Source organism: Aphelocoma coerulescens, chromosome 2 (genome assembly GCF_041296385.1).
Source record: "Aphelocoma coerulescens isolate FSJ_1873_10779 chromosome 2, UR_Acoe_1.0, whole genome shotgun sequence".
NCBI classification, from domain to species: Eukaryota; Metazoa; Chordata; class Aves; order Passeriformes; family Corvidae; genus Aphelocoma; species Aphelocoma coerulescens.
Window position 1 is genome coordinate 142,998,420 of NC_091015.1, and position 11,456 is coordinate 143,009,875.

The window sequence follows — 11,456 nt, forward strand, 5'->3', positions numbered from 1 at the left end:
ATTTTAAGATACAATCATAGTTTATTAATAAAATTATTTCAAAAGTAGGAGTTAAATCCTTTTACCAACATAACATAGTGACATTCAGCTATCCAGTGTCATTTTTCCAGTTCAAATAGATATGCTCCTAATTGCATAATGCCATTTTATCTGCTGAAGATAAAAGTGCCGATAAACAAAAATGCACATTAGGCAGGAGATTTTTCAGAATAGATTTTTTTTTTTCAAATAACCCACTTGCATTAACAAAAGATTGCAATGGCTTCCAAATTATAGGGTGTTATTTTTAGTGGAAGTAGTTCAATATTCATATTGGAGCAGATGTAGCAGTTTAACAAAACAGCTCTTCAAATCCTGCACAAATTGAAAACAGGAAAACTGATTGCATTTTCTCTTATCACTTTCCTTTTCTGCATTGACACTTTTGGCCTTCTGAAAATTTACACATGGCTTTCATCTCAACAGCACCTGCTGATCAAACAGAAACCTAACATTTTCAGGAAAATGGTATAAAGGACTAGTTTTCTTTTTACCATCTTAAAGGGCATCGGCAGTCCACTTGATGGCAACAATTGCTGAGTAGATGGCACATAAAATACATTTTATATTTTCATTCCACTTACTTTAAAAAATTAGTTAAATTGCAGTGGCTCTTCTGTATTTGCTCTTTGTCTGCTTTAAATTAATTTTAATCTCTATCTCTGCATTACCCTGATGGGTTTCATTCTACAGTCAGCCAGATTTTAAAAAGATCTGAAAGCCTTTGAAATAATAAACACATTGCATATTCTCCAAACAGGGGTCTTCTTTATATATGCATTTATATGCAATCATATAAACTGATATATACAATTATGCATTCACATGCACATATTGCACAGACATTTCTTTTTATGGTGCTTATACCAAGGAAAAAATGTGTGTGTGTATATAGATATATATATATATGTATGTATGTATGTATGTATGTATGTATCATTCTGCTACAGTCTCACTGCATTGAATTCCCTGAGCATTGTCGTTAGAACATGTTGAGGGGAAAGAAATTCAAAGGGCATTTATTTATTTTAAAGTTGTTCTTTGTTTCCCTTGCAGTCTTCAGACTGGGAGAAGGTCTAGCAGATGCTCTGGAACTTGAGCATCAAGACTGGGTTGAGATGTTGCCATTGGTGAACATGGCAAACATGCAAACAGCACAACCAGAAATCCTTGGGCTCCTGCAAAAGTTAAAGGTATCAAATCATGTATATAAAAAATGAAACATAAGTACCTTGTTATCCTGTCTGCTTCTGAGCCTGTAAACTCTGAAGCACAGCAGCAGGTAACAAGGACCATCTTCCTTTGTACATAATTCTAGGTGTAATTAAAGATACTCCTGAAACCTGCTATGTGTCAGCTTCTTAACTGATAGAGCCCTCACCCCCCTGAAGTACTTTGCTGCCATCCATTACCATTCTGCTTCAGTGATAAGGTAACCTGAAGGCAGAGATGACATACAGTAATATATGTGCCACTCCAGACAGTTGGTTCATGAATTTCAGTGTTTCATCATGCTCACTGAGGCAATCGCAAACCTGAAATGTCAATATGTTCAGTCAATGGAAGTAAAATAATGGGGCTCTATTGTCTTACCCTATCGATCTGCTGCTGTCAACAAGAATACATGCCCCCCTGGCTTTAAACAAATTTTAATTAGGCTTTTAGTTACCAGATCATATCTATATATCTATCTGTGCAAACACTTGACAAAGTGAAACGGCAGTATAAATATTTCAAACTTTTAAATATAAAGGTAATTGTTTAATGTTGCTTTAAGATATTACCACTGATAGAGCCGTTTGCTAAAGCAGCGTGCGTACACACACTGAGCATGCAAGTCATCTTAATCTGGGAGAGAACTTAAAAAGCACCACCGAAAGTCCATCCGAAACAACAGAAAAGGAAGAGCAAAGAGGATACTTTTCCTAAAGCCCGGTGTCATCCTCTGCGGGGATTCTGGAAGTCAGGAGCCTTCATTAAAACGACCCCAGGAGTGAGCAGTGGGTGTCTAGGCGTGACAGGCCGGGGCTGTCACAGCCCGTCGGCCCCGCTGCCACCCCAGGCCGGGACTCCTCCACCCCGTCCCGCCACACACCCAGACACGGCACTCTCCGCTCCCGTGGGCTGTATTTAAAGTGGGGTCCCTTAGCCACCTTTGTTCTGCGGCCACCTCCTCCCTCCTCGCGGCCAGCCCGGCAGGCGAGCCCTTCTCCGCTCCCCTCGGCGCTGCCCGAGGGCGGGGGGGATGCAGCACAACAAAAGGCATATCCCGTCTCCCCGCCAGCTAATCTCTGCCCGTAAATCGCCCGTCCGCTCCGGGGGAGATAATAAGTGGTTACATCTTCACTTCTCCCCGCGCCTATCGACTTGTGCAGCGCCGAGGGAGCCGGGCCGTGCCGGGCCAGGCGGTGTGAGGCGGCGAGGGCTGTCCCCCCGCCCGCCCGCCTCTCCGCCTCTCCCGCCCGCGGGTGGAGATTTTACCTTCCGGCGGCGGGAGGGACGAGGAGGCGCCGGCGCGGCCCGGGCTTTGTGCGCCTCACGCGCCTCGCAGCTTATCTGCGGCGCAAGGACGGAGCATCGCGGCTCCGCGGCCCCGCCGGCGCGGGGGGAGCGGCACGGCGGCGTGCATCGGGGCGATTACGGTATCAGCACGGCCCAGATGGCGGCCGGAGGCTGTGCGAGGCAGCGGGGCCGGGAGCGGGGCTGAGGCCGGCCCGGGGTCCCCGGGGAGGCCGCGCCCGGCACGCGGAGAGGCGCCACCTCCGCGCCGCCCACCGGGGGAGAAGGCGGCGGTGCCCAGGTCTGCGTGTGTCTGCCCTCGGGCCGGCATCCGGCCCTGCGCCGGCCCTGGAAGTTGCTCAACACCTTTCCGGGATAAGGACCCTGCCAGGGGTCGCGCAGCGCTGACTCCCCAAGGCTCCTCTGCCGGAGGTCGCCGCCACTCGAACCAAGGCGATTGTCCCTGTGACTGCATCATGAGAGGCTCCTCTTTCACAGACCTTACCTATTCCTGCAGCCTGACTCCCCCCTCACAGACCATGCCTACGTCCCGCACGGAGCACGACGGCCGCTGGCCTAGTGCAGTCACAGACTGTATCCGCTCCCAGTTTGGCCAAGTCCCTACCTAACCCAACCTGTCCTTCTCACCATTGGTATAAGAGCCTGAACACAGCACTGCTGCCACAAAGTGGTGGCATCATTAACCAGAGGATGAGCGGTAAGGAGGAGCAGGTCCCTACACTTCACAACTCAGGTTCTGTGAAAACTGAGGGGCTGTTTTGTCGGGATTCATCAAAGAGCACAGGGTTAGCACGAGGTACAGAAAGGGGAGACAGCAAAGCAGCCTGGCCTGCCTGCCATAGCACAGCCGGCCAGCTGAATAGCTATGCCAGCACCGCGTACTCTATGCACTCGGTTTTTAAAGTTTCCAAAATGTTTCTCCCTGGGACTCAACACTTATTTGTTAGGAAACGCATTTCTATTGCACGTCTGCCGAGGAGCACCACGAAGGAGGGAGGAGGACAATGACAGCACGGCTGAAGTGAGACTGCCATTGTTCAGTGCAAAACTCCTTCCAAAATCACTCGTCCAAGATAGCAGTTTTTTCCACAAGAAAAGGAATAGAGGGAATTTGACACATAATACAAAGTGAAAACCAGAACCTAGATGGGGGAAGGGCATGTGTGTGAAAATCGTGTCACCGCAATGAATGTCAGATAAAAAGGGGTCTGTCACAAATCCTCCACTAATCCAATAATGTGAAAACCTCTTGGTATCACTGAGACATAGCACAAGGTAATTTTTTTTATTTTTCATAAACCAGTCTATATGTTTAGCCTTGGAAAGACAGCAACTGGGCAAATGTTCCTATCACAAAGCCAGGACTTTGATTTTTCAATAAAGGCAAACCGATTTTCACATGTCAAATTTACTATGCATTCCTCAGCCAGTATTTTTACCCTGAAGAAGGGCCACTTCTCCCTCAACTTTCTCCAGTTGTCAGTTGTGTGACAACCATATTTAGAGGTAATCAGATAGGTCATATTACAAAAGTTAGTGAACTTGTTTGAAACCTTAGCTGCTAAAGGTATGTTCTACGCATTTCTAAAGAAAACTGACTTATTAATTAATTCAACCTGCAAGGTAATACAGAGCTTTCTCTCTGCATATGTTATTTCAAACTATTATGCACAAATTAAAGACTGCTCTTTTTTGGTATTTCTGTTACAGAGCTTTTCCTTGAAATACATACACATCATGCCATGAACTAATTTAGGATCTGTCAGATTCTCATCTTGCAGGGCCACCATGTGCATCTTATATCTATGTTGACCATACTTTTATTACTCAAATCACTAAACTCTAAAGAAAAACTAATCCAGTATCCTTCCTAATGTAAGCAGTTTGCTGTGAAAACACATTTAAAAATAAAACTGTGTATTAATAAAATAAATACAATCAGAATACAAATGTGTAACAGAAGTGGCGTTCCATAAGCACAGCTGTCTCAAAGTCCAAGCTGCAGGCTAGAAATCTTAATTTCAACTGACTCTCTTGTAATAATGGGTTACCTTCCTCTAAAGCGGAAAGTCCATCTGCCCCAGGCAGATAAGTTTTGAAGCATTAAAACAGATAAAAATCTAACATTTTCTTTCTTGCATTGAATATGTGAATTCTAGTGTGCTATAATGTGAGAATTCCAACATATGACTAATATGGCATAATATCTCATAGCTCAGCTTGTCATTACCTCACTTGTAATTCTTATGTTAATTATGTTCATAATTACTAAAAAGAGATGTGGTAGAAATTCATGTGACCTTTTACTGCAGAATGCATTTCTCACTCTTTCCGCTTTATTTTAATAATATAGGTTAAACCAGAAGAAAGTATTTCTGACACACTCTGCATGTATATGTATACATATTTAACATGAAACCACTTCTGCCTCATATTTCAGCCAAAGGACCACCTACATGCCAGTACATTGACATGAAAGTGATGCTAACTGAAAAGTCTACCCTGAAATATACCCCTAAATAACTGTGCCTACAGTGAACCTTTTCGATTAAGCATAGCTAGAGCCATCACTGAAGCCTGGGACTTAAATGGAGCTCTGCATTTTTATTCAGGACCTTTGTTAATGCAGCAGTATCCTGCTTTACAACTACAAGTACATAACAGCCATACAGCAATTTATTTTACTCACAGACAAACCATCACCGTCTGTACACAAAACACATTTACAATAAAATCACTACGGATTTCATTAAGAGAAAGCCTACTCGAATTTCATTTCTTTGGACCTAATCTATAATTAGTGTGGACAGACAGGTGCAAACCCTTCTCCTCTACAGATGGCTACTGGAAATGGTGCAAAATAGCTCCTTCTGTTTAAACAACACACAGATAACCTGCTCTGCTCTTATCACTTACAATTACCTCCATTATACTGAACTAATGTTTACTTTAATAAAATGTCCACTGTTGTCTAAACATTATTTGGAAACTTTCATATTGATAGCAGAAAAAAAAATGAAGATGGAAGTCAATGTATTTTAGATGAAAATTTGGAGGGGGAAATAAAAAAAGCTTTTAAAGAACAGGATATTTTGACTTTGATTTTATGTCTGCTGTTCATTTTTCTTTATCCACAAAACCACACAGTCTGCTACTTCCTGATGTATTTGTGCTACCATATATTAAACTAATAAAATTTATAATAAGAACAGGATAACTGCATTTTAAAAGCAGTTCTTTAAAGAGGAACGTCTATGTGGAAAACCAAGACCCTTTGCCTTAAAAGTTCCATTTTTAAACCAACTGTTTTAGATCACTGATGTGAAACAACATGAAGACAATGTAACCTGGAAGCCAATGTTTCAAGGATTTACACTCTCATTACTTATACTAAATTCAGAGTCAGTTTCAACTTTTTAAATATTACAGCTTGTTTTTAAAGGATGTATGAAAAAGAGCAGACTGCTACTAACTACATGGATCAAGGTTTTTTTAATGTATTCAGATTAAAAATAATTATCTTCTGACATTTCTTTAGCCAAGCCATGAGAAATAGCCCCTTCAGAACACCAAACTCATGTTTTATTTCAGCTATTAAGTCTTCTTGATCTCTGCATGACAACTTAAGTTTCTTCAGAACAAAGAACAAGACCTTCTCCTCCCCCCAAATATAAAAAGTCTGAAGCTCCTGCAATAGCGACATACTGATATCCTTATTCAATTAGCTAAAGATTTAACAGTAATGGACTGTGGCAAGTGGATTTGAAAGTTGAAAATAACGATTGCAAGCCCTTTCTCCCATCACCCCCAATGCAAACACTGCAGATGCCTATTTCACCCAAAGCGTCTGGCAACAAGGAGTTTGCAGTCTGCACAGTACCTCAGTGAGGCGAGCTTTGCATTCAACGCCTGTCGTCTGAACTTCATTTCAGAGAAGTGAGAAACAGGATTTGACAGGGAAGAATGTCCTGAACTGACTATCCACTGACCAGCACTCCAGGTGGAGATATTTTTCTCCCCCATTATTCCAAAAACAATATTCCCAGTATAAAACTCCATGTGCACACAGGCATACATAGTGTTAAGCGTACACAGATGAGAGACACCGTGTGATGTTTTACTGGTCCATTATTTAGGCATGAAACAAGTTAATGTTAAGGTGGTCAAAAATGGTAGAAGGCAGTGTTTTACTTAAAAAGATTTTGGAAACTATTTAAAAGCTCAAAGCCTTTGAAGAAAAACAACTTGTGCAGCAGTTGCCAGGAAGCAGTGACCTAACACTGCTGTCTGCATTCCATTACAAACAGAATGGTTCTTGTCTCCCTACAGCATGCTCATGGCTCAAGAACCCAGTCACTCACCCTTGTGCAAGCACAGGACAGAAAGAAGTCCTGCTATCATCTCTTGTAGCCCTCGCCTGGCTCCAGCTTGCAAGAGGCACCAATGGAATTAAGAGTGGGTTGGGGTTTTGGTGGAGTTTGGTGTTTTCTTGCACTGGTGCATGGTTGAGTTTCCCATGATAGTGAAAGAAATTACTCATTAATTGAAAATAGTAGCAATTATACTGAAGGTTCAGATGTGGTGACACTGACCTTAAGAAAGTTATCAATTATCAATCATAGTGTAAGTTCCTAATTAAAAACCTTTACAGTAAATCTGCAATGAATCTCACACCTAACAAAGCCTTTGCCAACTTCATATTTTCACAGACTGTACAGTTATGAATGACCCATATTCACGTCTTTTTCATATTATCTTCCTATTGATGGGGAGCCACAGAAACACCTAGTGCTAAAACCAGAACGCATAAACAAGATGGACTAACTTTTTTACCATTCAGCAGAGCTGAAGGAAATTCCCTGATCATATTGGATTTCCTAAGGAAATCAGCCCAGAATAAACTGAATGAGGTTTTCAGACTTCCCATGGAAAGGTCAAGCATCAGCTTTAACAACCATTAGAAACCAGTTTCAATCCTCTTGGCTATCCAGATTCACTAAGCCGTTAACAGAAAAGCTGGACAGAAAACCTGGACAATAGAATTCAGCTCTAAAAACGTCTTTCACATCTTGCCTCAAACTGCAGTTAACAAAGTTGCTTATTTAAACTTTCCATTGCATCTGTCAGGATGCAGAAATGGAGACGGAAATGTAAGGCTTCAAGGGTGTAGTTAAATAAATTATACTCACCCTTAGCCCTAACATATTGTGTTTACAAATACAATAATTATGTTTCTAGCTACATGTCAATGGAAAACATTCTCTAAGTCCTTCAAAAAGCATGCAAGCATTACTGTAAGTAGGAAATAAGTCAAAACAGATTAGTAGACCAAAAATGGGGAGGGGAAAAAAAAAATCCTGCTTCGGTCAGCAACTCGGACCACCATCAGGGGATAAATCAATTTGCAGCAGCTGTGGACAGCCATTTAAGTCTGGGGCCTGAACAGATTAATTAGGAGAAGCGATGTTAAAAGTTAAAGGGGTCAGCGTTACATTAAGCACACGAGTATTTGCTGGAGAAAACGCTTGGCTGTACATACCAAGACTCAGAAGACATTCTTCTAGTTAGCCAGGGCTACGCCAGTAGCCAAGCGTTTGGCACTTGCTGCTTTTCCAGGGACAGCACAGCAGCACCCGCAGGCTGATTTCAAGAGGTATATACCCATTCTTGCCCAGTCCTTGCCGCGCCGTGCTGTGCCCTCACCGCGTTCAGCATTGCCCGCACAGTCGGGCGCGCAGCCGTGCAGAGCGCACCTTGGGGCCGCACCGGCAAGCGAAGGCAGGCGCTTCCCGCCCGGCTGAGCTTGTCAGTGGAAAACTTAGGCAGCTCTTTCGGGCAGGCTTGCTGCCGCGCGCTCAGCAGATTGCAGCCCGCTCCCGAGCTATCTGCGGGGCGGTAGCTGCCGGCTCCCGGGGGTCACGGCCGGGCGGCTGCGAGAGACGGATCCTCTCCGTGCCGTGATTTAGGGCGCGGCAGAGGTGGGAGGGGGTGACGGGCAGAGCCTGCTGCGGATCGGGAGATGGAGGGCTGCTCTCCCAAAGAAACCCGAGCGGCTCCGAGGCGGCTGTTCCCCACCGCGGTGATGCCGGGGAGCCCCTGGCTGCAGCCGGGCAGGGCGGTCCCGCTACGCCCGGCTCCGACTGCAACCTGGGGGGCAGGAGGGGGAGGCTGCTTCGGGTCCCCATACGTTCGCCCTCCCTCCTTTAAACTTATCAGTGAAGTGAAGGAAGTAACATTTTAGCTCCTAGTTGGAGCATGAGCGATTTAAGAGCTGAGTCCGATTAGTTACTTTCGGTTTCTCTCTAACATCTAAGGGAGCAGAGCACAGGAACGACAGATAGTTCGCTATAAATTAACTCTGCAACGGAGTCACGAGTACTCCTGCTAGGGTGGCAAATCCTTCCCTGCCCTAAATCAAATTTCTCAACTTTGGCACTAACAAAAGGACTCGAACTCGGCAAAAGTCAAAGGCTCGTCTAAATAGCCAGGAATATGGTTTTCATCCTTCCAATACCCCTTATCGATGGTCTGTTGCGGATTTACGGAATCGAACCCTTCAGCTCAGCCAAACGAGATGACACAGTTACATTGTATTGCAGTTTTGGAAATGAACTTCCTAACGTTAGCCTGTCGTTTTAGGAAACAAGCTATTTGCAAGACCGCGGTGCAGCTAAAGGCGATGCGCACTGCCTAAAATATTTATTTCAAAGTAGTCCGAAAAGATGTTGCCAGTTCTGCATGAACCTATGTTTGCAGTGAAACAAACAAGCGAAACGAAACAATCCCATCAGAAATATTTCTGGCACTCCGACTCACACTGGCCAGCGCTAGAGCCTGGAGAGAGGGGAGGCAGGAAAGAAAAAGGCAAGTCCTAAATCCAGACAGAAATCTGATGCTTTGCTATAATAAATGCCTGTGAGGGTTATTTTCTGCAAAACTGGGTTATTTGGTTTCTGACCTCTTTAGTAGTATCCGGGGTGCTAGTTTGTAAGCCGGCGACAGAGCGTGTAAGGCTGCATGCAGCGCTAACCTGGCCCGGGCACAGCAGCAGCCCCGGGCCGCCTGGGTTAGTCACAGCCGCGGGAGCCCCTCGGAGCCCGGGGAGCCCTGCGGGAGAGGAGAAAGGGAAAGAAAAGGGGCTCGGGCTCCCCCCGCCCCGGCGCGCCCTGCCCAGCACTGCCCGCGCCCGTACTCACACTGCAGAGGACCGGAGATGCCCACCATTCGCCACGGGCTGCGAGCTGCAAATAAAAGTTCCCGTCCTGCTCGGGGGAGAGAGACGGCAGCCCAGGCTGCTGGAGGGGCGAGGGGGTGGGAAAGGGGAGAGCAGCGCCGCGCGGCTTCCCTTCCCAGTCCAGATGATCCACGTCCACAAAAGTCAAAACGAGCTGAGGAGAAACTCCAGCTGCTCTTCCCCCCCCACCACCCTCTCTCGCTCTTTTTTTTTTTTTTTTTTTTTTAAAGGAGGATCAGCTCGAGAGAGACTACTGGTTCCACGGGAAAGGACAAGAACCAAAAATAAAGCAAAGTCTCCAAGTCGAGATAGTTAATGCCCAGGTCCTTCTCCTTGCTGCTGCTGCTGCCGCCGCCTCAGACAAACGTGATGTGGAGCGCAGGGAGCGGCCGCTGTCAGTGGCGGGGTCTCTGCCTGTCCCCGAGCAGCCGACGCATAGCTGAGCCCGCGGCGAACCCGAGCCGAGCCGCCGGTGCGGTGCCGTGCGGTGCCGAGCCGAGCCCGCCGCCCGCCCGAGGCTGCGCCGCCGCCGCCGCTCCGCTGCGCCCGGCTCCCGCTAGCAGGCAGCGTGCGAGGCAGGCAGCATACTGCCGGCAGCCGGGCCGGCCCCGCTACCCAGGTGCAGGGGGGGAGGGCTTAAAGCAGTGGGAGGTGATAGAGGTAGGAGACATCTGTGTCGTGAAGAGGTTAGTGGGGGTCAAGTATATGTTAACAATAGGCGAGCGTGGTCCCTCTCGGGCAGCCTGCCTACTCTTTCTTTCGCTCGCTCGCTTTTACTGGGTGGACATCTAACTTGCTCCCTAATGATGCCTCCCCGGCTTTAAGAGTCCAGACTGCCCTGCAGTAACCCAAGACAAACACTTTCTCTAGCCATCTGGAGAGCTCCTGGCTGCTCTGCCTGTGTCTCATCACTGTGTGAAGAGACAGCAGTGCTAGAAATCAAGCCACTCTCAGATCTCCTCTCTAATCCCCTTCTGTTAGCTGATTTCCAGTCAGACTGTTTGCTTTTGCATTAGATAATAGCCTTAGAGAAAACAATTATCATTTTCTTTTTCCCTTTGTTTTTCCTCTTTCTAAAGTACAGTATTCAGGAAGGCCTCCCTCTCTTTATTTTAAAAGAAATTTATAGTCTTTCATGGCTTGAAGAACCCAGATGCAATTTCACACTTTCCTGGAAGGGGATTCTGGATTCTTCTGAAAGCAGCGACACGATCACAACTGCAGTGAAAATTAATTACTATCATCTACAATTAATAGAAGCATGCCACCGTTTGACTTCGTGTTTCATTACATAATCATTTCGGTAGGCATCCATATATTTTCCAATTCATCAGTTATTCCCTTCTACGTGTTGCAGAGAATATTATTGTCAGTCCCACAATCTACAGCAAACTGGTATTTCTGCTATCATGTTGACACTATATAAAGAAGGCGTCTCCACAAAAAAAAAAAAAAGAAAAAAGAAAAAAAAACTTCTTACATTTGCTTCAGAGTAAAAAAGTACGTGGGTTTTTTTCAGATTGCAGATAATGGATTGGAACTGTCAGAAATGCTGGGACATTTAGTTTCATTTTTTTTCCAATGTCAGATGTTAAGTAAAAGAGTGAGCATGGAATAGAACTTCTAATCAAGCTGCCTTTTTTATTCCTGTACGTACACGCGC

The 11,456-nt window shown here is 45.5% G+C and overlaps 1 protein-coding gene across 12 annotated transcripts in view; it reads right to left on the minus strand.

Moving 5' to 3' along the window:
• The window catches only part of RUNX1T1 (RUNX1 partner transcriptional co-repressor 1), a 115,258-nt gene extending 104,817 nt beyond the window's left edge, over positions 1-10,441 (minus strand). For 3 of the 12 annotated variants that reach the window (XM_069005108.1, XM_069005107.1, XM_069005105.1), the window contains exon 1: positions 9,756-10,436. In XM_069005108.1, coding sequence (XP_068861209.1) covers positions 9,756-9,783 — 28 coding nt within the window. In that variant the 5' untranslated portion in view covers positions 9,784-10,436. Of the gene's footprint in view, positions 1-1,451; positions 1,575-1,959; positions 2,719-8,098; positions 9,667-9,755 lie in introns of those variants that run through there. The other 9 variants (XM_069005111.1, XM_069005112.1, XM_069005097.1 and 6 more) reach the window with 8 other exon arrangements.
• Between the last annotated feature and the right edge of the window lie 1,015 nt (positions 10,442-11,456).